Source organism: Crinia signifera, chromosome 3, assembly GCF_055691185.1.
Source record: "Crinia signifera chromosome 3, ASM5569118v1, whole genome shotgun sequence".
NCBI lineage: Eukaryota > Metazoa > Chordata > Amphibia > Anura > Myobatrachidae > Crinia > Crinia signifera.
In genome coordinates, this window is record NC_139219.1 from 211,700,129 (window position 1) to 211,727,849 (window position 27,721).

General features: G+C 40.8%; 1 protein-coding gene across 2 annotated transcripts in view; it reads left to right on the forward strand.

The window, feature by feature from the left end:
* Positions 1-27,721, forward strand: part of CSMD1 (CUB and Sushi multiple domains 1) — a 1,658,539-nt gene that overhangs the window by 1,027,915 nt on the left and 602,903 nt on the right. For both annotated transcript variants that reach the window (XM_083177358.1, XM_083177357.1), the window contains exons 6-7: positions 2,766-2,878; positions 19,558-19,635. In XM_083177358.1, coding sequence (XP_083033484.1) covers positions 2,766-2,878; positions 19,558-19,635 — 191 coding nt within the window. The remainder of the gene's footprint in view (positions 1-2,765; positions 2,879-19,557; positions 19,636-27,721) is intronic.

The window sequence follows — 27,721 nt, forward strand, 5'->3', positions numbered from 1 at the left end:
TATAATAAAGTTAATATGCTGTTATTAAATAAAATATCATTACGTTACCATATAGTGAGAATAAGCTCTTGCCTTGTGTCTTAAGTTTCTTTCACTTTGAAGAACCTTTAAACAAACTATTGATATTTCTACTTACTGGGCAAATTGTGATCAAATCAATAGTGTAATATATAGCAGAATTATATTTCACCCATCATTTTGCTTTTTAAAAAGGGCACTAAATAATAATAAAAAAAAAGTTTTTTAACGGAAGAGGATTTTATGTTCTGCTCATAATAAATTATTATATTAAAATATTATATCCTAAGTGCTTCGATCCAACAAAGGCTATGGGCGGTATTCAATGTGAATACCGGCGAGGTGCAGCGAATCCTGTTTAGGATTTGCTGCACATTCGCCACGTTCCGGAGCCTGGCCGGCTCCGGTATTCAACGAGTCAGGGGCTCGCTGCCCCTGACCGGCGAATATGAGCTCCTGCGGCGAACGCCGCAGGGAGCCTGAGGACGGTGGCAGGCAGGGAGATGGAAGTCTCTTTGCCTGCCCCAGAGCGTATGTGGGGGGGATGTGGGCTCCCCGGGGGCCAGGCAGCACAGGCTGCCCCCCAGGGGTGCCAGCAGGGGACCGGGTATATTCACTACACCCGATCGTGCATATGTAACGATCGGGTGCAGTGAATATATGAATATCTAATGAGCGTCTCGGCTCCGGCGCCCCCTGCTGGCTGCTGTGTAAAAAAAAAAATATATATATATATATTTTTTTTATTACTGTAAATATATATTTATGTGCTTACAGCACATGAATAAAAATAGCATGCCCCTCCTCAGAATAAAATTTCTGATTTTTTGACACCAAATGTAAAAAACAAAACACTTTATTTTAAAAGTTCACATTCCACTTCACCATAAAAAGATAGCGATTGCTACTCGGTGAATCATGGCGAAAAAAACCTTCAAATGTATTCGCCATCTGGTCATTGAATAGGGTGATTCACCGTTTTAGTCAAAAATTCGCCAAACAGCACAAATTCGCCATAAAAACATGGCGAATCAGGCTCATTGAATACCGCCCTATGTCTAATTCTGAAGCTTCATGAATACACAATATAATGTCCTAAAACATTGCCCTGTTTTTTTTAAAGACACTCACCATTATTCTGGTTCAGGGCAAATTACTTCTCAGATGGATAAAACCATGTGCACTGCAGGTATTATCCATATTGCAATGTAAAAATGAAGCAGTCAGTATTTACCCTGCACACAAACAAAATAACTCACCAAAATCTAAATCTCTCTACACATGTTACATCTGCCCCACCTGCAGTGCACATAATTTTGTCCATTTGAGAAGGAATTTGTTGTTGTGAGTGATCCAGAATAAGGGCCACTGTCTTGAGAAAATGGAATGCTCAAACACTCACACACTACACCTTATAATTGTTTTCACAAATTAGAAAACAATTAGGAAAAAGTGAAACAAACTATACATCAACCATGTCCATTTTCTGGGGTTCTAGCTTCTATTGCTGTCATTTGGCCATATGCTTTTTACTTTTTAACCCTTTTCTGTTGCAAATGAAAGAAATAGATTGGCGAAAACCTCTTAAGGTTACATTACCTATTTCACTCCCATCTCTTAGGTGTAAATTTACTAAAGCTGGTTTCACATTGCAAAAACCTGCTTTTAACCCGTTTTTGTAAACGTGTCTTAAAACGGGTCAAAAGCCAGTTAAACCCCTTTCATATTGCATGTTGTAAAGGTATATTGCAGTTTCAACACCATTTTTGTACCTTCAGATTCAACCCGTTTCACCCATAGAAAGCCATACAATGTCATTTTAAATGTTTTTTTTCCTGCTTGTGGGCAGTCAAGTGTGGTTATCATTTGTAGCAAATACCGTTTCTGAGCTGTTCAGACTGCAGGGAAAACGGCTCTGAAACATGTAGGATCCTGCTTTTAACAAGTTTCAAAATACCGGTACTTTGTAACCGGTAAATTGATTGTGGAGCTTTCATATTGCAACTGGTACCGTTTGCAAAAGCAGTTAAAAATCGGCAATATGCCATGTTAAAACTGTAATGTGAAAGGGGCTTAAGATGTTAGTTCTATTGAAGATTGAATGTTGCCCATTACAACCAAATTAAATTAAATGTATTATTTCCTAGATTGTGCTAAATAAAAAAAAAGAAATAGAATTTGATTGTTAGCAGAGGGCAACATGCCAATTCTAACAAAAAAGGAACAAAGATAGTATCTCAATATTTTTACTTTTTTAGACAATTCAATATGTTGTTTTTAAATTGATACATTCTGCTTCATCTCTATTGCAGCTGTGTACCAAAGTTTTTTTTTTTTAAATATTTGAAAAACATTTAAAAAGGTATCTAATTTGTATATATATTATTATATTAGTGGTTACAGTGCCAATATATCCTATATAATAAAAGTCTAATTCTGCTCCTCAGCTCTATGGTGCACCAGTGATTACTAGGTGCTTGTTTATGATGTCTTTTATGTAAAATAATTTAAGATAATGTATCAAAATAATAAAAAAGTGTAACTTAAATTTTTTTTTTTACATTTTACGATACTTTTTACTGTTCTTTTGATATTAGACCTTAAAAACGTATTTGAAAAAAATAATTAGCTGCTATGCTCAATGAAACAATGGAAAAGCATATAATTAATTTGTTGCAAAATAAAATTGTGTATACGGATTAGCTGTCTCCATTCAACTTTGTTTTTTATTTTTTTTTACTTTGTAGGTTAACTGGGATGAACCTGCCCTCTCCAGTTATAAGCAATAAGAATTGGCTGCGCCTACATTTCACATCTGACAGCAATCACAGGAGGAAAGGATTTAACGCCCAGTTCCAAGGTAATAAACAAAACAAAACCTTGTCCACACCACTAATTATTACAAATATTGTAGCATAAGAAATGTAATTTAGATTTAAATATGTGGCAATGTTTTTATATTGTTCTATTTGTGCTAATACTTGCATCCTTGCCTAATAATAAGCTATGTGTACCTTACTTTTTGCACTCTATAAATGGATCTAAGCGTTGGACTTAGTCATGAAGGGCCCATCAGGGAAGGAAGGTATAGGAGTCCACTTTAGGGTTGTGGACAGAAATGGGTGTGGCATGTTGCCACATAAATTTGGCTAACCAAATAGAGAGTAAATAGTATAGAAAAATATAGTAATTACTGCTAGTGTATAATATAATATAATATATGTATAATGTATACTTCATGTTCATGCTCTGGAAGCCGATCCATATAATTGGAAGTGGGTTCCACTGTGGGTTTCCCTGGTGCCCCTGTGGGCAAGTACAACAACGCATGGCCAGGTTTTAATAGCAGTGGCAACACTATCTCTCCAATGATTATTCAATTGTGAACAGTTAACCATTTTTGAAAGCAGCTTAATGGGGACATTTGGTACCACTGTGTGATTATAATACCACACAGGTACTTAGTGCAAAAAACAATGATTCAATAAAAAGATGTAATATAATTATACTGCTTGACAGACAATGAGGAGAAAAACCCTAACAGCAGTTTGATTCCTGTCACTAAATATAATAACTGAATGGAAGTGTGGGATCTTTGTGAAAGTCAGACTACTCTTTTAAAGCAGCAATAATTTACAAGGCAAAAACAGGTTGGTTTTGCCTTGTAAATGATTGCTGCTTAAAAAAAAACAAGCAGATTCGCACAAAGCTGGATATTCTGGTTGATTCACAGTGCCGCCTTCCCCCTTCACAGCATGTGTTCCCACGTACAGGCTGCAAATGGATGTTTAACATAAACATCTATTCGTAGGGCAGGGAGAACCTCCCACATCTCTCGATGGTTGTCGACCATTGAAAGATCTGGAAGTTGCATGTATATAAAAGTGACTTTCAAGTCCGTTATATATGTGTGCATGCTGGGAAAGAAATAGGCATGCAGCTGACATCCAGTGATATCAGCTGCCCGCCCCCACACCATGAAATGCTGGGAATTCCCATAAGCTAATGGAGCTGCCCAATGCCCTTCTCTGCCCCCCACGCGCTGTCCTTTGTGCGTACACCTGGCAAACAGACTGCTCGCCGTGGGTGCACACTCCCTGCACATGCGTAGAATTGCATCTGCACATGCGCAGATGCACACCATCGGTCCCAAAACCCAAACCACCAGCATTTTGCAGGCTATCACATTTAGCCCCAGATGTCTACCTGCTTTAAGTGAACAAATAAAGACACTACTGTAATCCTCTTGAACAACAATTCCAATGGACTAGGTTACAATATTAATTATTTCAGCCTTTAATGACACTGTGAGATGGTTTCACTTTTATCAACGGCTTTGATCTTTGTCGTTCTGCTTTTCCCTGTAATCTATGGTTGATCAGGGGTGATTTTTGCATTTTCAATTGCATTATTTATATTTCTTATGGGCTTTATACTGTACTTCTGTCACAATTAATGGAACAGATCCTTCAAAGGCCACAGGTGTTACAATTTTAAATTGGAAAAATTCCAATATACACTCTATGGTTGTAAGTGTTAAGAATTCTACAAGCTATAGATTTCTGTGTATTCTACTAAAACGTACATGTTCTACTGTGCTCTTGTTTCCTAATTGAGAGTTACTTTAACTTGCAATGCGCACAGAAATCGTGCACATAAACAATTTCAGATGATCTACATTATACTTGGTTTTTACTATTGCACATTTCATCATCATCATTATTATTGTTTAGAATGGATGATTCTGTATAAAAAAATGTAACCAGGAAAATGTCTGAATTACCTCAAGGACACACAGTAATAGTATAGATATTCTGAAAATTATGCTGAAAATTTCTGAAACAGTAAATAAAACAATCATGAGAGCACTCATACAGTAAGTATCTCAGCCACAACATTATAAGTTCAACTACTATTGCATATAAGAAAATGTCCATCCCTTTTATTTCAACATGGTTTGTCCCGGATTGGAACTCTGGAAACTCTTTTACCTAGAATAGGGAGGGGGAGCAGCTGGGAGCCAATGGTTCCCTATCCCTGACCTAGATGCATATGAACCTGTCAGCAGGTCTATTTCTTGCAGATGCTTGACCCTGGATCACCAGCCTCTTCTGATTTGCTAATTGCTTCTCTCTCAGATATAAATAGTAGAGCAGCTGCTATTTAAATGAAATCACGGATATCTACTGTATTTTGCAGTATTACATTGACATGTGTATTCGAACCAATTCATGATTTTTTTTCTATTCAAGTTTTAAAAAACAGGACAAAATCTTTTATAGTATATCATTTTATTGAACTCATGTTTCTGTCTATATTTAATTGTATTTTACATCCTGTAAATGTATGCATTAACTAATACAGGTTGAGTATCCCTTATCCAAATATCCGGTATCCAAATTATTCCAAAAACCATACATTCCAGAAAGTGGGAAAAAATTGCTAAAAGCACTACTGGCTACATTTGTAACAACACTACTGAGGACATGGTATGTAACTGGCACTATACAGAAGGAGCGCCTTCCAGCCAGCCTGAGGAAGCGCCAGACCTCCTGGGCTGGTGCAGGCTGGGGGACAGGCACTCCATCTGACAAGGATGTGCGAGCATCTCACATGCACGCATGTCCCCATCAGCACAGCGGTGGGGAGCGGTTTCCCTGCCTGTCTCCACTTCAGGAAGATGGGTGGGGATCGGGGGCAGCTGGGGCAGGCTGCGGGGGAGCTGCTGAGGGTGGTGGAGGTCAGCGGAGGGCGCAGATGGAACAGGGCATGTTGTGAGCATCTCGTGCACACGCGCCCCCTTCTGTCAATAGGAGCTGCTCCATCTGTATTTGTGCAAGAAAATTATTGCGTGGTATTCAAATTCAGTACCTGAGATAGTACACAAACTTTGGGCCTCATTCTAGTTCACTCTTTCTGACAAAATCCTTCTTAGATGGACAAAATCATGTCCAATATTCTGAAATACGGAATAATCTGTTATCCAAAATGCTTCTGGTCCCGAGCAATTTGGGTAAGAGATACTCAACCTGTAATACAACATTGACTCTAGCCTACTTTTAGTTTATGGCACTTACAAGTCTAATTTTTGTTAACATGTTAAAACCATATGGTCAACAGGCAAAAAAGGTCGACAAAAGGTCAACAAATTAAAAAGGTCAATATGAATTTGGTCAACACACAAATGTTCAACACGGTTTTCTATGTGTGTTCCCAACATTTGCTTGATTAACTATGCATGTGGGCTATGAAAGAAAAGTAACCTGTGGTGAGTGCAGATGTAATGTAGCAAGTCAAATATCCCAAGGCATAGGTAGCATGATGGTGGTCACATACATTTGTGGTGGTGCATACATTTGACATTGAAAAAAAATTGTCGACCATTTGAGTGTTGAATTTTTGTACATGTTGACATTACCAACTGTCGACATTTCATCTGTTGACCTTTTGTACCTGTAATAAATGTTGGCCATTTGGTGTCAATCTATTGACTGTTGTCCTAAATACTGTATATCTTCTATACCTTGCCCCTCTGGACTAAAACTGATACTTAGGCTAGTGCTCAACAAATCTTGATGAGTACCAGCTAGTATACACAAATTGTGGCTGATCCATACAGTAGGTGGACTCTGAAATGGCAATAGCTGCATCTATCGGTGTTCATTCATCTTAGACTTACTGTAATGCAAATGATGCTACAAAGTCCTTCCCTGGTGTACATCAATGTATCTGAATGTACAAAATCTGAGATGCCTTCTTTCAGCATGCATACAGGCTGTAATCCAGATTGGTGCAAACAATGGTGCATATAAAAATGCACCAGTGAAAGAGTTGCAGTTTTTCAGTCTGAGTATGGCCTCCTATGTTAGAATGTAAGCAAGTCATTAATTCATTACCCCTGAATAATTGCATTATTGCTTCCTGCTAACCATAATCTATGCTTGTATTTTATCGAATGCGTGAAATTCATAAGCCCCATTTTTACAAAATCTAAAATCACCCATATTTAGAGGAAGCATACTTTCTTCCCTTCATGCAGTGGCGTAACTAGAAATTTTGCCGCCCCCCCCTGCAAAAAAAAATTATGCGCCCACCCTATTTTTGGTAAAACAACACACTGACAGTGCAGGCACACACCGACAGCACAGGTACAGAATAAACAGTTCCCCTACACCAGGGGTGGCCAAACCTGTCCTCAAGATCTACCAACGGTGCATGTTTTCCAGGCAACCTGTGGATCTATAGTAGGAATGAATGCAGCAGGTTCTAAATTGTGACAGTTAGTAATGACTACAGCTGTGCACCAGCTAGGTAACCTGGAAAACATGGACCGTTGGTAGATTTCGAGGACCGGTTTGGCCACCCCTGCCCTACACACTGCACAAGGTACAGCCCCCTAAACACTGCACCAGATACAGCCCCCCTACGCACTGCACCAGGTACAGCCCCTACACACTGCGCAATATGAAATGTAAAGAAGGAGGGAGTGAGAGAGAGGAGGGATAGGAGAGAGAGAGTTGGTATTACCTGACTTGAGTCCAGACCAGGAGCAGAAGAGGATTCTGATGGAGGTGGGCCCTTCTGGCATTAGGACACGCCCCCTAGCAACCCACGAATTTCAGAACTCAGAGGCCATGCTGATCCATTTAAATATTGGTATGATGAGAGGCCCTCCAGTGACCAGTGCCCATAACCTGCAGCAGCACCCTGTGCCTTGTTGGCAGGGGAGCAGCCATCTGCACTGCCAACCCCCAGCTGGTGGGGGCACATCAGCCCCCTCCTCCCTCCCTCTAGCCTGCGATGCCAGCAGTGCTCTGACTGATTCTGATGCACCCGCACTCCCCACATCCAGCAGACAGGGACACATCAGCCCAGTGTCGGTGCAAGGTTTCAAGCTTAACACTGACGCCCCTCCTTTCTCTCTAGGGTATATGGTCGTCAGGTTGACACTATTAAGGTGAACATACCTTGGGTTGACCATTGTAAGTCGACATGCATAAGGTTGACAGGGTCAAGAAATCGACACATGCATTAGGTCAAAATTAGGAAAGGCCGACATTGGTTTAAGGGGTTTTTTGAGCCGACGTGCCGACAAGAAGTATTTCATGCCCCACTATCAACTAGGGCATGGAGGGAGAATATAATAGTGTGCCCAGTGATGCGAGCCGTGTGAAGGGACGAGGTGCACTTTTTCTATCGACATTAAGAACCTTACATCCAGGAACCAGGATAAAGGAAAAGGTGGACTTGCTCAAATAGTAAATGTATATTAAAAAAGGCAAAAAACAATGTTAAGCCATGTGCAGTCAATGTCAAGTTTCAAGGGCAGCAGCCCTTTTTCTCAGGATCTATGGCAGTTTCCATAAAGTGCAAAGTGCATGGTTCAGTGTGCTAGCAGTATTACTGTATAGATGCAGGGCCCCTCCACTATCCAGATCCCCACCTGCCCACCATAATATGCCACTTTTGTAATTGGGAGGACTGAGATCTCTCCTCTCAGCCTCCAGTAGTAGCAGAGGGAAGGGATAGCACAGATATGTGTTGGCTCACTCAGGAAATTATAGTATATCATTCCAGATGCAGCAGAGTGTATATTTATGTAGATACAGACACACAGTGCATTACTCTACCTACCCTCAGGTAGGAACAAGCCTCTCACTCTCAGTGAGCACTGGCAGCTGCTCCCAGCAGTGCAGCACAGTTCCTCGTCATCTGTCTTATCTAGGGGGCAGAGCTACAGTACCCGGCTAGGAGTGAAGGAGAGAGTGGAGGGGAGCTGACATCCTGGCTGTGTCCAGTAGCAGCACAGCACCTGTAGTAGCCCAGAGAGCACAGTGGAAAGCAGAGCCTGCCTCTAGTATTAACTGCAGCTGCCTTCACTATCCATTTCCTCCAGAAACAGCCTTCTGCTTATGATGGACAGCTGTGGGGCTGCCCTCTAGTGGCCACTGCCATAGGCAGCTCCGGCCATGCATTAATCCCCTCCTCCCTCCCTCTAGCCTGCGATGCTAGCAGTGCTCTGACTGAGTCTGATGCACCTGCACTCCCCACCCCCAGCATGCAGGGACACATCAGCCCCCTCCTCCCTTCCTCGCCTAGTAGTCAGCCTTGTTGTCCCAGTGGGCATGGGCAGCGGCTGCTGTTCTGTGTGCGCTGTACAGTGGCAGGCTGCTGCAGCTCACACAGGGTTACTGCTGCGACCCTGCACCCCAGTGGCGCTGGTTCCTCCCCACCAATGCTAGGGCTGCTGAGCCCTACTTATGCCACTGCCTTCATGCCTCCAATAGATATTTCTAAGAATATATGGAGTAACATAGTTGGCAAAGTGGTTAGCATTACTGCCTTAAACTGTATCATTGATGTCTTTGGTTCTCTTCCTGCCAAGGCCCCAACTGTACTGTATGTTTTCCTCGTGTGTATGCATCTGTGTCCACGTGCTAAGAAATATAGATTTTAAGTTCCACTGAGCACTGATGTGAATTACCAAAATATTTCCTAAAGCACTGAGAAATAAGTGTGCACTATATAAATAACTGTTAAGAAATATACTGGATCTCTACCTCTCATAAAACTTTCTTTACAATACTTCAGCATGCATGGAACATACCAAAGGCACAAATTGTCTATGGCTTTCTATTATTGTTTGATCTTTACATCACTTTATCCAATGATCCAGTGTTCAAGTTCTCATTTTGATTTGAAATTTTACTGAATAAAAGTCTGCACTATATTTGTAAATATGCAATTCATTTCAGGGGCAACGGCAGCCAATTCTCTCTGCTGAGTAATGTGATGCAGTAGAACTGCATTCCACTGGTGACACATTCTAAACTGATCAGTCAAACTCAGAACAAGCTAAATATTTTGTGGAACATTTTTATTAAACTTTTTTTTATCTCTAAATATTATTTTTATATTCCACTATATTTAACACCATTTTTATTATAAGCAGGCTACTTACAGTATTTGCTGCCAGGTCATATTTCCAAATTACTGTATTTCTCAAAATATAGATTCTGGAGAAAGAAGTGTCCCCTAGGGTTCTCATTAAAGGTGATACATTGCTAACATTTGGGATTTATCTTAACACTTGTTTTTGGAAGCCAATGTGTGTTTTAAGCTCCACTTGATCGTGTTATTCTTATATCACATACTGACTGTGTATAAACATCACATTATAGATTGAAACGTATGACAGTGACATCCTTCTTGCATTTATCCACTTTTTTTCCTACAAATACAAGTATCACCTTCTGCATCTAAAGCTAACAATAAACAAATTGCATCTATCCAAAATTCAGTAGCTCCAATGATTTGCCACCAATTGCTCCTTATTTCACTAATTACTAATGGCATAACTACCATAAGTGCAGGGAATGTGACCACTATGGGACTCTGAGATGCCTGCAGGGTCTGCAGCTCCCATGCAACAATATTGTCCCATCAGTGGTCGCCACCCTTCACCCACACTGTTACCCTTCTGCCACAATAGGAGGGGACTGACAGCTGAGCTACTCTGCTCTGTTCTCTGCTCCTTCTACTACTAAGTAAAAAATACATTGTTCCCCCCAGCTCACTGAATGGTATTAGTAACCAATCTTGAACACTACATGATAATAGAATTCAGAGATATTGGTTACATACACCTGCACAGGTTTATATAACCAATATCTCTGAATTCTATTATCATGTAGTGTTCAACATTGGTTACTAATACCATTCAGTGAGCTGGGGGAAACAATGTCTTTTTTTTTACTTACTCAGTATTAACCCCTCCCTCATGCACCTGAGTAGTATTTCTGAACTAATTGAGCATCTACTACTATCTGTATGCATGTTCCTTCTACTACTACTCTGCCCTGTACCCTGCTCTCCCAGCTGCCACTCTGGCATGTACCCTAATGCCACTGCTCCCTGTACCCCAATGCATCTTCTGCCAATCTGCCCCATACCTTGCTCCCCGGCTGCCGCTCTGCCCTGTATCCTGCTCCTTATGACCTACTCTACTCTACATGCCCTGTTGTCACCCTGCTCCACCAGCTGCTACTGTGGCCTATACCCTGTCCGCTCTTCTTCCACTTTGCCCTGTACCCTGCAACCTGAGACCTGTACTCTGCTCACCCTTTTGGTACTCTGATGTTCCCTGCTTCACCAGCTACTACTCTGCCATGTACTCTGATTCTACTTTGCCTTGTACCCTGCTCTGCCTACTGTCACTCTGCCCTGTACCCTGATGACACTCTGCCCTGTAACCTGCTGCCACTCTGCACTGTACTTTGATCCCCATGCTACCACTATGCCCTATATCCTGCTCCCCTATATGTATCCCGCTATACTCTGTCCCCTCTGCTGTCACTTTACCCTGTACCCTGCTCTCCTTGCTTCCACACTGCCTTGTATCCTGCACTCTCTGCAGACCCACTGCCATGTATCTTGTTTGCTGGACTCACCCCCCTCCCCTCGCTTCTGGTCACTTTTTCAGAGTGATGAATGTGGTTTCATTACAAATGTTTGCTATGGGGTCCACAAAGGTCTAGTTACATCACCTCCTTACTGCAGTATATGATTTTCTTTCCCAAGGAAATGCCACACCTACAGTATAACATTTAAGGCTTTATTAGGAAGTGGAAGCTTTTGTTAGCCACCTCTTCCTGGAAGGTTAGAGGTGAAAATGTAAAAAAAAAATATTTGCAGTTATTGATTGCATCCAAGTTTTTTATTTCCCCTTGAATGGTGAACACATTGAAGTTCAGCACACAGCATATACACCACAACACAGTAAGTTTGATGCATATTGGTTGTTTTAATGTGTCCATCAAATGGAACTATGGAAGTTAATCTCATAGATGTTTTGAACCAACTTTGGGGTAGGTGTAATGCATTCCTAGCTGCATTGGCCTATTTATCTGAATCAGGCATAGAGGGTCCAAAGCTGCTTATCTCTACACACAATGGGGCTGATTCTGGTTGCTTTACAAAGGTCAAACTCCTTCTTTAATGGACAAAATCATGTGCACTGCAGGTGGGGCTGATGTAACATGTGTAGAGAGCTCTGGATTCGGGTGGGGTGTGTTTAAACTGAAATCTAAATTGCAGTGTAATAATAAAGTAGACAGTATTTTCTCTGCATAGAAACAAAATAACCCAAATTTATCTCTCTTTGCACATGTTCATACGCCCCACCTGCAGTGCCCATAGTTTTGTTTATTGACGAAGGAGTTTGAATCACCCCCTATATCCTCCTGTTTGGCTAGCATTATTAGTACAGTGGCTGATTGCATTTGGAGCCAAGTTAATGCATAGTAGACTTACCTTTGTTAACTCTTTCTTCGAGGTTCATGGAATCCACATGATTAATATGGGGGTTTGTAGATATATTCAGATAACCAGGCATCCACCAGTAAAGCTTTTAGGTATCCCAGGATGCTCGGCTCCTCTCCCTTATTACTCTGCCTCCATGCTCTGAATATGAGTTTTATTAAGTGAAAGTGGAAGTGGAAAGGGAATAAGTAAGGTTATGGACAAAACAGTACACACTCATATCACAACGGTATATGGCAACCAAATAAGGCATCCAGGGAGGCAAATGTGCCAAAGACATTAAAACATAGAAATATGTGGACAGAGAATCACATTGCCGCCTTGCACAATTGTTCCCATGGGGTGCCGCTCATCAAGGATCAAGCGATCGAGCAGAATGTGCAGATATTGGTGATGCTATTAGGATCAGCTTGAACGTATACCTTTTGTCACGCCTGTGGTCAGATCCTGGTAGGAAATAACCACAGGCGTAGGGGCTGACTGGTAGATAAACTGAGGTGCCTTAATAAGGCTAGTGCGCATAACCAGGAGGTTAACTGTCTAACTTTCCAGGGGGGACATTAAGACTAGAAGAAGGACCACAGTTATACAAGCACAAGTCTTTATTAAGCCCACAGATGATACAGAGAATGGAATGGTAAGACTTGGTGTAAGGGTATCACAATGGCAAAAATATAGATGGGAGATCAAGAACTACTGGGTATTGCAGACGTTGGAACACAATAGGTGCAGTGTAGGAATTCTGATGGAGTGTATGAGGATGCAAGGTACTTAGCGACAGTTGTTGCAGTGTTTGCACACTGATGCAGTCCAGAAAGCAATAACACCAATGGAATAACTAGTATGTGGTGCAGTGTAAGAATACTGATGGAGTCCAGATAATAATAACACACTAAGTAGAGCAGGTAACTGTTTCAGTGTAATAATACTGATTAATTTTAATTAACATATGAAAACTTTATACTGCAATATGATGGAATAAGAGAAGTGGTACTGACCCTTACGGACTTGAAGGATACCACTGGTCCAGATGTAGAGGCACCGATGGTGAATATCGATGGTGGAACACCAATGGAGCTAGATATCAATATTGAAGCAACGATGGTGAGTAAAGCTGGATGTCAATTATGGAACAATGATGGTGAGAATCGATGGCAGAACACCAATGGAGCTGGATGTTGGGGATGGAACACCGAAAGGAGAGTATTGATGGTGGAACAACTATGGAGCTAGATATTGATTATGGAACACGGATGGTGGGTATCGATGGTGGAACACCGATGGTGGTTATCACTGGCGGAACATCGATGGAGCCAGGCAAGGTGCACGCTGAACAGGGCCGGTGCTAGGGTGTCCGGTGCCCTCCTGCAAACCAGACATTTTGCCCCCTTTCACATTGCCATTGCAACAAGCTGCAGCCCGATTGTGGGAGTGTATGACAAATGCGATCCTATGGAGGATCTCGGTACATGTACATGGATGCATACACCATCTCAGTGCTGTGTCCGCAAAATATTGCAGGCACTAAAGGTGCCCATACACGCTGCGAGAATCGCTTACGTTATGGGCTAGATAGCATCGCACGGCATGCATGCAATGTGTGTGCGATGCGATCTGAAAGCAGTACAAAAAGTATGTGCAGCACTCGTGACTGAGGAGGAAAGGAGGGGAGAGAAGGAGGAGATGGAAGAAGAGGGGAGGATATAGAGGTGGTGGAGTGTTGAGGACTGGCAGTGGCACTGGCACAGCACACTGAGAAGAGGGAAGGAAGGGGAGGCGGCGCTGCTGCCTGTTCGGCATTTGATTGACAGATGATAGGCCCAGGGAGCAATGGGTAGGGGACGGAACCGGACATGACATGTCATCCAGGCATTCACAGACAGTGTTACATGCCTCAGCGCAAGTGTCCGTGAGGAAGAGGGGGCAGGTCGCAGGAGGAGGACAGTGTGTGCGCGGTGCAGGGAGCTGCTCAGCCTCTCCATACTGCCACCTGCTGTCAGACAGGCACTGCGGGTGGCGTGCAGGAGGCAGTGACAGTGAGGGCTGAGGCAGCTTTAGCAGAGCAGGGAGGGAAACAGTGCCTTTTCAGCATATAGCCTCCTTGCTTTGCAGGAGCTGCTGAGTGGGTAGCGCCGGCCCTGACGCTGAAATACACAGGTCCTGGAGCAGAATGAAAACCTCCCAATGGTATCTGGAAGCAGCTTACAAACACAGAGAGAGAAAACCATACAGATAACAAAATCTGATCAGTAGCACTGGCAACTGGCCTCACTTACCCAGCACGTATATAGCAGCAGAGGAGTGATGATTGGCTGGTCAACTACCACTGCAGAGAGGCTCACAGAATAGACTGAGGAATAACATGTGACCAGGAAGTACATGGTTGCTTCCATGTTCAGGAAAGGCAGAAAAGCTGTTTTTACAGAACATGGAGTGTGGCCTATGGCAATGAAAGTGACGTGGAAACCGCAGGAGATAAGCACTGACAGGCAGGCATGGAGAGATGATCAGCTGTGGAAACTGCAGTGCTGGGAGACTGCTGGTTTACGGTGGAGACAGCGGCACTAAGATAGTGCTGGATCCCTGCACTGCTGGCTGAGTGCACACAATGCTGATGGAATGCAGTAACAGTCTAGCCAGATACTTAGAAGGTAAATATACTTGTATTAATACTCAAGCATTGACACCTGTGCAATAACCATCGGATCCAGCATGCCAGCATTTGTTTGTTGGCTGGCCAATCTCTTTTTAAGGAATCCATACAGAACAAACAATGAGTCAGATTTTCTTATAGAACTGGTACAGTCCACATAAATTTGATGAGCTCTGACTACATCAAGATAACATTAAGGGACAAGTGCGGTGAATTAAAGACAATTTCCTGATTTATATTTAGGGAAGTGTGTAGGCCTTGTATGGAAGACAGCCCTGTCATTATAGAATATCAAAGATGGGGAGCAACAACAAAGTTCCCCCAAATCCTGCAACCCATCTTTTTTGATGCAATTGCAAGCAACATATCATATTTTCAGTAATAAATTTGAGGTTCACCATTTGCATTGTTTCAAATGAGGGGTCAAATAGAGCATTGAGAACCATTTAATGGTTTCATAGAGCCATTGGAAGAATATATGGAGGTAGAATATGCAGTACTCCCTGACCGAAGGTACTGTAGATATAAAAGGAGTGTTGGCGCTCTGGTGTTGGTGTGATTGGGAATCAATGTCTGTATACTGAAGATATGTCTGGCTATTGTCCTTTGAAACCACATCAGTGTGAAGATATGCACTTTGAGGGATGTCAATATCAAACCCAAATCCAAGCCTCTTTGTAGAAAAACCAAAATGATTGTGAAATTAAAAACCTTTGCATGATAATTTAAGGCAAGCACAAGGAGAAATAGGTATGCCGCACCCTGTAATATATTCTTGCTGAAGCTGGTTTGCAGGCTTTAAGCATGGTTTCAGGATTGATGATTCAAATGCCACGCTGTTAGACAGGTGCACTGAATGTGGGTGTAGGCAATGGGCATTGGCTGAGAAGGTCCAACCATTGAGGTTGATCAATGCTGAAGGTCAGAAAAGCAATGTCTTCTGGGCCACGCTGGAGCCACCAGAATGAGGTTTCCACCTCATTTTTCACAAGAATGAGATTCCCACTTGAGTTTTTGGAGTTTTCAAAGTACCCGATGGAGCATGAAAACTGGAGGAAACACATATGGAAGATGAAAATCAGGGCCGGTGCTACCCGCTCAGCGCAGCCTGCAAAGCAGGTAGGCGCTGGCCCTCAGAGGCGCTCCGGGTGCCACCCTCCAACTTACTCTGACAGCGGTGCTGCTGCCGAGTGTTCAGTCACAGCCAACTAGCACTCATCCACTCCTGGAGCTCAGCTAGACAGCCATTTAGGGGTTTTATTGGGTTATCAGTACCTGGAGCAAAGGACAGGTATATTTGTTTATCATCTGCATAGAAGTGATAGGCCAGGCCATGACATCTGATTATTTCACCCAGTGGTAACATGTAAATGGCTAAAAGCATGGGGGATAGTATGGAACCTTGTGGGATACCACATGAAAGTGGCACTGGTGAGGATGAATACACTCCGGATGAAACTCTCTGTGACCTACCAGTGAGAAATTATTTGAACCAGACAAGAACTGTGCCATCCAACCCACAGAAATTTTGTAGGCACTGAATTAGAATATTATGGTCCAAAATATCAAAAGCTGCTGAGAGATCCAGAATGATTAAGATTGAGCAGTCACCCCTGTCTCTTGCCATCACAAGATCATTAAGCACACATACCAGGGCTGTTTTAGTGCTGTGTCTACTCCTGAATCCTGACTGGAATGGATCATAAATATCATGATCTGACAGGCGGATTTCTAGTTGCTACCACTTTCTCAATAACCTTTTCTAGAAAATAAAGGTTTGATACCGTTCAGTAGTTGCTCATGCAGTTGGGGTGTAAAGAACTGGTCTAATAATTGCTTCCTTTAGTGGCTCAGGAAAAATGCCTGCTTGCAGAGAGCTTTGAACTATTTTTGCAAATACAGGGCCAATTATATCCATGCACCCTATTAGCAGTTTGGTTGAGGCAGGGTCTAGCTCACAGGTGGTTGGACGCAGCCTTCGGGTAATTTCTGCAATGTGTTTTACATCCATTGTGTCAAAGCTGTTCCAAGAAGTCAGATGGCTTACACATGCAGGCTTTCTAGTTTGGCACCCCTTTGATGACACTATGGGGCATCCAGCCTGGATGGAAGATACTTTATCTGCAAAGAATTTGCAAACTCTTCGCAACTTGACTGGGAGTGGGCTTCATCAGGCTGCAGGCATGCTGGTTTGCAAAGCTACTCCACTGTATGGAAACGCTGAGCTGGCCTATTGTTTGCTGCTCTGATCTCATTTGACAGGAACTCTGATTTTCTTACGAGTGATTGTTGATTGATATTCTCCAGTATGTTTCATTAGTTTTAACTTATCCTCTACCATGTTCGACTTCCTTCACCGTCTTTCAAGTCTACAACCCCTTTTCTTGAGTTCACTAACACTGTTGTCAAACCAAGGGGCTTGACAGCATGGTGTACAGGGTTGTATACGCATAGGGGCTATAATATCCATTGCAGCTGTTACATCCATGTTGTACATGTTATAGTAACAGACTAGGGAACAAGGATCTTCACAGGCCCCCATTACTACAGAGAGATTCAGGGTTGCTGCAAGAGCCTGGGGAGTCATACCCCTCCTTGGGCGATATCTGGTCAACTCCAAGGGTAAGGTTTTATTTCGAGAGGTTGCAACTGAGAACTAAATTGAGTGGTGGTGGCCAGACCAAGTGACTGGGTTTATGTTTATGTCAGAGACTTCTAATCCAATCTGGAAGACAAGATCAAGAGAGTTACCACTTTTATGTGTAGCAGAAGTAATGACCTTTGTAAGGCCCAGAGCATTCATTGTACACAGGAGGTCTTGACCAAGACATAAGAGCTCATCATTGACCCATGCGTTAAAAATCACCGAATAATTCGGCTACCTCAGGAGCAAGTGTCATTATTCACTTGCTCCTGAGGAAGCTGGATCATTCCGGGGAAATTAGTTGAGCTAAGATGTCCCACCGACTGCCACTGATTCACCCAATATACCACTAACTGGCATCTCCACTCTTGTTGCTGCTGGGAAGACAAATAGATTTTTGCATTGGCTGGCTACTACATTTGGGACTTCTGCATTGGTTCCTCATTATCCAGCACCTGAGTACAGCACATCAAAGATTCCAGTTCATCCTGGAGAACCACAATTCCTTCTATGTGGATACAAGCATATTGTGAGGAGAACGCAAGATTTCACATCTCCCATTTCTTCCTATTATTATATCCAACAACATCAATCACCACAGCAACTTCCACCCCACCAGTGGATTGGTAACTCAATTATTAATTTATCGGTTTGGATCTTCGATTTGAGACCAGTGGTCTATATACAATACCAGCTATTATGCTAGCTAAGTGTATTTGCACTCTGATTTTTTCTTTTTTTATCTCATGTTTTGTATTTATGTGTATGTGTTATTATTAAAATGTATTTATTGAAGTTGTGAAGAATCTAATATAATTGGTTATTGCTATGTCCAGTTGATGTAAAATTAAAGAAACAAAAGTTTATTTTCAGTTGCCTGAAAAACATCAACTGTTGGTAGATCTTGAGGATGGATTTGGCCACCCCTACATTAAGCTGTAGAAAATAATCAAATTATTATTGTGATGTTTGCTGGTTCTGCTCAGAAAGCATTTGTGTACCTTGCACACAGTCCACCACCAAAGTTATTGCCCTGCACACCATATAGACATATTTGTCATTGCTATACAAAGGTGAATTTTTTATTTATATTGTGTGTCTTATTTAACACTATGGGCTCAGTTAAATGCTTATGTGCATATTTTCACACTTCTGTGCATTTGCTAGCCTTGAAACTGCAATCACAGGAGAACACAATTTGAGTGCTGGTGGGGGGCAGTGATGTGGTGGCCATAGACTGTTGCGGGGGCATCGCGTCTGCATTTTACGGTAATGGACTGGACATGACTGCATGTGGGGAGCATGCTCCTAGCTGCACAGCCAGGGGAGGGGACAACTAGTAAACTGCAAGTGCTTAGCTGTGTAGCCAAGCGCACGCACTTTAGCGATGTGCCTGGAAAATGTTTTGGACACATTGAAGGGAGGACTCAGCAAGTGGAGCGGCTTTGCCCAGTTTCACAAAACTGCAACTGTGCCTATCTTAGGCCCTATGTACATCTAATTAATAGATATGACTTTTAGGTTTGATATAACTAATTAAATATCCATTTATAGAAAGGTTATTACCAATTGTAAAATTATATGTATACATTGTCACTAACAGTTTCCATTCAGATGCAGACATTTTTAATTTATATCTCCCCGAGCTACAATAGCTGATATTACAGTATGTCTGATTTTTCCTACCTGTATTTAACTTTTTTTGCTACTGGGACTCTAATATTATTTTTACAATTTGGTTTTGAGTATATTGATTTTTATTATTAAAAATATATTTTATACTGTAATCTGGTTTCAGTATACAGTATCATTACAGTTTCCAAATGTTGTATTTGTTTGTTTGTCTTTGTAACTATTGCCTGATATCTTTTTTGTAACTTACGAAGATAACTTTGTCTACTTCATGTGCTTATTTTTGCAGTAAAAAAGGCAATCGAATTGAAATCAAGAGGGGTAAAGATGTTACCAAGCAAAGAAAGTAACCACAAGAATTCTGTCTGTAAGTAATTTTGTCATATTTTGTCCTATTCTAAAGTTGTTTTATATTGTTTATGCACGGACTGTCTAACTAAAGAATGAGTAACATTAATCCACCTACAAAACAACAATTTATTTCCGGCAAGAGAAACCACAGTAGACCAACAGATATTTACTGAAGTATGTAAGTAAACCTTGCTCCTAATGCCGATCACACTCTGGAACTTCATTGTGTTACTTACATTTGCTGCCTGTCCTGCAGGTCAGGTTTTCTTGTTGCACTTGTGTTGTGGAGATGATGCATGGATGTTACTATATTTGGATCTTGTCCCGTATCCTCCAGTTATCCTTGCCTGAAATGACTGTCAGCGACCTGCAGCTCTTATGTAAAAATGTCCTGTTCATTAACTCACTGCCAGAGCAATAGGACAAGTTGCTTAATCTTTGCTCCTGTTTAGCAGCAGATGTACAATACCTAGTCATATATTTGCACCTCACATACTGTTGAATTCGATTTCTGCTAGCATCAGCACTGCTAAAGCTTTACTAGATACGGTATTCTCCTATGTTCCAGCACATCTCTTCTGCTAAGAAAACCAAGCTACAGATATTGGGGCCAATTCTGGTTCACTCGCAGTGAACCAAAATCTGCCCCTGCCCTGATGGTCAGAGTTTGCACCTGTGCCTTTCTGTGCAGGTGCAAACCCTGCCTGCAAACGGCTGGGGCAATTTGCAATGTTGCTTTGCAGTTTGCTCGGAGCGTGCAGGCCAGGGGCGTGAGGCAGCAGACTAGGGTAGCACCAATGGGAATGCCCAGCATTTCCCAGCATTTCATGGGCATCCCTATAAAAATGCTGAGTATTCCCATGTGATTATGGGCAGGAGGAGTTGTGTCTGGGTTGGGCGGCTGATGTCACATGATGTCAGCGGCCTGCCCTGTCTTTGTCCTGATGCCCTCTCTCCCATATATTAAATTTGCGAAGGCAGTGGAAATCATTCGATGGTCACCAACCTAACACTATTGCATATATGTTGCATATGTATTAGCTTGCCAAACACAAAAGTAATATAGCACAAGTGACTAGAAGAAAAGTTTATTGCATCTTAAATGATAAAGTTTTATTTATGAATTGTTCTTAAATGGCAGAAAAAAATTATTAACAGATGTTTCTTGAAAAAGCCAAAAAACAAACTCAATCTGGTCTTTGTATTTGGAACTATATAATTTTGAAAAGTGCCCAGTAGCATTTTATGGATGCGTTTTGTCCTTTTAACTTTGTAATTACTACATGATTTCACTGAGATTTGTCATTTACATTGGATTATACTGTATTCCCACATAAATGTCATAATTATTCTTGTAATGATACGGAAAACAACCAGTAAAACATATAGCCCTTTGTTATATTCTTAAATATTTCTTTTTGCCACAGAAAGACAAAAAAATGTGTGAAGATAAAATCAAACTACTTCTTCTTTACTTATTTTATTCAGCCCTGGGGAATTTAGTAGGCCATTAATGAGTTTTTATGTAGACTTTTATCAAAGATATTATTGTTATTTTGCTATGGCCAGTTATGCAAATGTTCTGCTAGTTTTCATCCAAAACAATTTAAACATGGAGGGTTTGGACTGTAACCAGTACTAAGAAACAGGTTGCCAATTTGGTCTCTCTAATACTCAGCTGAGTGACTACTGCCAAATTGAAATATCATTTTTGTCAATATAGCAAATATTAAAATGCTGGCGAAGGTTTTAAGTATTTGTGAGTTCAAAACATTAGGCATAATATGTAAACTACAGCAATTACATTTAATGCTTTCTTTTAGTTCTATGAAATGACAGTTTTATGAAGCTATATCCAATTTTCGGCATGTTCTGAAGAGCTACCACCTGATAAATAGTTGTGCCATGCTTTACACCAAATGGTTGTTAGCCGACAGCCCAGAAGTATTCAACTAGACACTAAAATATTACATAAATTCTTTATACAAAATCTAAGCTAGTTATTGTTATCATTTTTGGCACCTACTATAGAAACAAAATTATATTTCTTTATCATCTGATTCACATCAGCAATGTAAACTCTACAGCCATTCTTCAAAGAATTAGAATTTAAAGAATTAGAATTAGACTTATCATATTTATTTCAATTAAGAGTTACATTACTGGGTTTTACCAACTTGATTATGTTCTTTACACAGTATTTGTTTTATATATTTTATGACACTTAACTGTACAACTTTTGAAAGGTGTTACAAATGCATTATTAAATATGGTTATTATCTTTTAAATAAAAGATCGCCTCCAAGTAACTATTCCTGTTCAGGGAAAATTACAAAAAATAATCACAAACAATACAAATAAGGATGTTCAAACAGGAAGTAAAATGGTAGAAAAAGCCATTTTTTTAACAGCACATTTTAACAGGGTAAATATACAAGGAGATGAGAGCAATGGTAAAAAATGTGGCAGGTACAGTTTAATGCTAAAAAAAACCCTAAATGATGACTTGGTTCCAAAAACCTGAGGGCTAAATATAGTATTAAGGGTACTATAGCGCACACTACTGAGTAGGAAAGAGATCTAGGAGTCACTATACCAAGTGACTTAAAATCAACAAAGCAATGCAACAAAGCAATGAGGAAGGCAAGTCAGATGTTTGGCTGCATAAAGAGAGGAAACAAATAATAAATCCACTATATAGGTCATTGGTATGGCCTCTAGAGTACTCTATTAATTTCTGGAGGCCATATCTCCAGAAGGATACAAATACATTGGATAATTTACAAAGATGGGCAAATAAAGAGGTGCATGGCCTACACAACATACCATACCTGGAAAGACTAAACAATCTTAACATGTACAGTTTGGAGCAGAGAAAGGAAAGGGAGATGTGATTGAAGAGTACTTCCCCGCGAGGGGACACATAAAAGCAAATAGTTTAGTGGGCACCCAACTAGCATACAACTACCGATAGAAGCTTTCATATATACTAAGGGTATTAACAAGGCACAGAAGTGAAACATTCTTCAAAGGAAGAGATGTATTCGAACTCGATTACATGGAGAGAGAAGGTTTTGTGTCCAACTCAGAATCAGTCCCTATGACAGGGATTCCACCCCTTTAACATTCCCCACCCCATCAACAGACCCCATGAGGGCTGCTTACAGAAACTTTTTAGGCTGGTTTTCTACTCCTGAGTGGAATAGCCTCGCATCAGAGGTGGTAGAGGCTAAGACAGTAGATCAATTTAAATATGTTTAGGATAGGCAAATAACTAATGGTTCAAAAAAGGGTTGAGATTGTCTAACGGATAAAAAAGGGCAGTCTGCCAAGTCTTATCTGCTGTCAAATTCTATGTTTCATGTAATGAATAAGTTCCCTGGGAAGGACAGATACTACAGCGCTATATTACTTTATACTCTGAAAGCCATTGACATTCATTCTCAGTAAAGATTAATCAAGGTCTTCTATGCAGTTATACATGTTACTATGTTTTTTATAAATAATGCACAGAACAAATAAAGTAGAGTTCTTGAATAATTGTTATAAGGAAGATATTTCATAAACAATTGCTATGTCTTCAGGGAATCTTACAGTACCTAATTGTACTTCTAATCAGGCAATTTGTACTTAAACAATCCTTACTTTTGTAACATACAGTACAGTATAAAGATAGGAGATTTGCTGTTTAATCAAATAACTTGAATGAGAACAGAAAAGTATTTCTAATCACAAATACAAATGTTCCTAATTTTTAGAACAATTTTGTGATGGCATTTTTAACAATTCTTCTTTATTAGGCAATAGCTTTACATTTCTATCTCTAATTAACATATCTTTCTTACTAAGCTCAGTTTGGACATTTCTATATACAGTATGAATTATGTTTTAATCTTAATGCTGTACTGTATATGCATTAATTCTGAACATAACACACAAATATATGTAGAATTTAATTAAGCAACATTTATGCAGGGTATAAATAATGAAAGTAAATAGATGTATTTGAAGCTTATAGTTGTATAAATACTATTAATTCATTGCATGACTCCATAAATATTTAACATTAACCTTACTGTATATAATGAGAAAGAAGAAAAAGTTAATGTTGTACAATGTAATATATTTGTACTGCCAATTAACACCATCTAAGAGCAATTTGCTGTAATCGTATATTGAAAATGAAGAGATTTCCTATTCCTTATTAATATTTAGGTACTAGGTCTCAACAAATCCTGCATAATATAACTGATTTTACAGCGTTTTCAGCTTTCAAATGAGTGATCGCATGCAGAACACATCCCAGTTACTTACAGCAGAACTAACTAAGCGGATTGACAAGGACTAATAAATATGTCCATCTGTGCTAGAGGTTACAGTTTCCTGCAGCATAGCAACATATAAGTGCACTGGAGGATCTATATCCGTAACACTCCACTGGCTATTCACCATGTGATTTTACATTATAGCCCTTGATGCACTATGATGTTCTATTATACCACACTCTCTGTATGTCAGGCTCTTTGGAGAAAAAAATCGGATGCATTGTAAAAAAATGTTATGAAGAATATGTACCCTTTACTAGCTACAACTGTTGTTACATTAGATTATAATTGGCAATTTTGTAAATATTTTTCTCTTAGTGTGTCCTCCTATCCTTTCAATTTTGCTACTTTGCAAAGTAATCTAAGCAAAGTAATGCTTAAATTATTTCAGTATGTGTTGGTACTGTACACAATGGGCAGGATTCAAAGGAGAAAGCAGCACCAGTCCTATGGAGGTGCACAGTTTCAGTACTGATCATGGCTGCAAAAATCAGTGCAATTCTGGAAAAAGACAGAGTCACATGACCACAATAAGGCTAGCCACGCACCTGTTGCCTCTAATAAACACCCATTGCTTTAGACCACTATATCTAATGGTCCGCATTGGACTTGGTGATGCGAGACTTGTATGCAGCAGCTCAACTGTGGAAACGTTTTTTCAGAACTTTTCAGCAATAAAATCAGCAGACCCTTTGCCATTTTTATGCACCATGGGCGAAATGTGATATGGTGCGATTTTTGGTCATCTTTAAAAATCGCATCAAATCGCATGTGTAAAAATCGCACATTTTGTGTTAAATTTGCAAATGTAATAGGGTGCGATTTTTGGCTTGCGATTTCACTTCACATGCGATTTTGAGCAATTTTTGGTAAATAGTAAGTAAGTTAGTAAGTGGTAATGGTAAAGTGCGATTTTTAGGCATGAAAATATGCAATTTTTAGCAATGAAAATTGTGCGATTTTTAGTCATGAAAATATGCGAATTTGATAAAATGTGCGATTTTGTGAAAAAAAATGTCCCCCTTCTGATCATAACCAGCCCTGGGCTCATTGAGCCGGACCTGGTTCCAAAAATACGGGGGACAAAAAGAGTAGAGGTCCCCCATATTTCTGAAACCAGCCCCAGACTCTTGGAATGGTTCTGGTTCCAAATATACGGTGGGGCAAAAATCTGGGGATCCCCCATATTTTGAAACCAGCACCGGGCTCCAACAGCCAGCTGTGTCATGCCACAGCCTGGGGACACTTTTTACATAAGGTGACCCAGCCATACAATGAGCACCGTGGCCGGTCAGCCTTGAACGGGGTATTTGGGGGAGTGGGGACCCCCCCAATAAAGGAGTGCCCTCCAGGCTTCACCCGTCCATGGATGAAGCCTGGGGTTGTCACCGGCATCCCTGGGCTTTGGACGGCGGCCTGATAGGGTTAAATCATTCATACATAACATTGCTTTATATGGGTGAACTACAAGTGCCAGCAGGCCTCCTTCACATGCTGGGACTTGGCAAACCACAAGTCCCAGCATGCGGGGCATTAATGGGCCCTCTGGGACTTGTAAAAAGAATGGTAAAATAAAACACACACAGAAAAGTACAACTTTATTACACATGCACACACCTCACTTTTACACCAACATACTTACTGAACCAGGGTCCAGCGCTGCCCTCCCTCCTCCACAGGCAGCTCACCCTGCACTGACAGCGGGATGAGCCGGCTTCCTCCGGCACTGCTAACAGCTTCTATTGCGCTGTCAAATCGCTATAGAGGCTTCTAGCGTGGTTGGCTCGATGCATCTCCATGGAGACGCTTTAGCCAATCAGGGCTGAGCTATGCATCTCAATGGAGACGCAAAGAGCCAACGACGCTAGCAGCCTCTATAGTGCTCCATAGTGCTGGTACAATAGATCCAACATTATCAGTGGCGTAACTAATTAATTCTAATTAATTCTTTTGAATTATTATTACTTAGTTCATTAATGGTGCGGTGCAGCCACAAGTTATGGCTGGCAGTTTTTCTTACAAATAGTAAAGGAGGTGGGGACCGGGTACAGACAGACAATACCAGCTGTGCACACCACCCCAATGTAGAGGGTGTTGCAGCTGCCTTCTCTATTTCCTGGGCAGCCATACATGTACACTACACACCAGGTGTCTCACTCTACACTCCTCCTCCTCTGGACTTGACGACATGGAGCCTGTGGTGTAGCCCCCAACACTAGAATCCAGGTGTTTTGAGCCCCTGCAGCGTGAGCCATTACTGACACACCACGCCCGAACAGGTAGCTGTGTGCTGTGAGGGAGGAAGTGAGGGCTCAGCAGATTGGACTCAGCTGGTCATTGGATATCTGTTCTGCACTATATGGCCAGCACCAGTCAGCTGTAGTGAGGGGAGATAAGAGCTGACACAACAGCTGGATGGCCACGAGTTTGACATCACTGTGCCCTATATCGACAGCACTGTACAGATTGGGTGTCATGCCTAGGAATTAGCATAAGCATTCCCACACTCTTTCTAAGCTTGCCTCCGGACTCCTATTGGCTTATCTGTACAGTGCTGCCGATCAATGGGGGATCATCCAGCACATATATTATATATATGATAATATGTATGTTTGTATGTGCTTAGCGACACTCCCTTCTGCACTATATAGTTGCCACTGCTCTCTCTCACTCTCTCTCCTATCTATATCTATCTATTTTTCTCTGATAAGTTGTCACCATAATCTTTGTTATTTGTAACATTAATGAACACAGATAGAAACCTCAGATCTTTATTAACTGTTTCAATAAATACATTTTCTATATATGTGCAGGGCCAGATTAAGGGCCTAATGGGCCTGGAGCTGGAAATGTTCAAGGGCCTATTATGAGAAGTGGAGGAGGTGAGGCCAATGCCATGTAGAACCTCATTGTTAATCTGGCCCTGTGTATATTTCTAATACAAGAGAACATACGAGGTCATAAACTGCTAGACTACAGTTTAAAAGCATAACTGCCATGGCCAACTAAGACCCCTTCTGAACTTTACCAATTATATAAAAAGCATATTGGAACACAAAGGTTCAACAAGAAAAGAGAAACATTATTGTACAATTCCCCTTCCTTTTAATACTTAGATCTTCTTCAATGTACCACGCAGAGATGAAAGAAATGTGCAATAACTGAGTACCAAGTGCTTTTTTCTTTTAATTATAGTACAATGAACAGTGAGACCATTTTTTAACACAGCTTACAGATTTTCTGCCAATTTCCTCAATTAACAATGTTCCAATGGTGTTCTGAAGGGTATAATGTATAAAACAGCATCAACATGATAACTACTAAAGAACTAATTAGCTGCTATTGAGTTCTTTGCTATATCTCTTGTTTCTTATACCAGGCTTGGTTAAACAATTGTATAATGAAGCACATGAAATTTACGGTGAACCTAAGCCAAATATAGAGTCTGTCACTGAATAGACATACCTTTTAGCATTCAGTTTACTTTTAAATACGTTATTTAAAGATATTTTTTATAAGAATTCTTTAACTTTTTTCTTTTTATGAATTTATTACAATAAACTGATAACACATCACTAAATACATATTTTATGACAGCGTTTTGGGGGAACTATAGGATAGCATATACAGTACCTGTGGAATTGAAAGTATTGTACAATACATTGATTGTATCTAGTTAATTCAATTTTTGTGATTCAAGAATTGTATTTGTTGCATACAGCAAAATAATAAATATAGTATTATTTCTTTATATTTATTAAACAATCCCAAATTAGG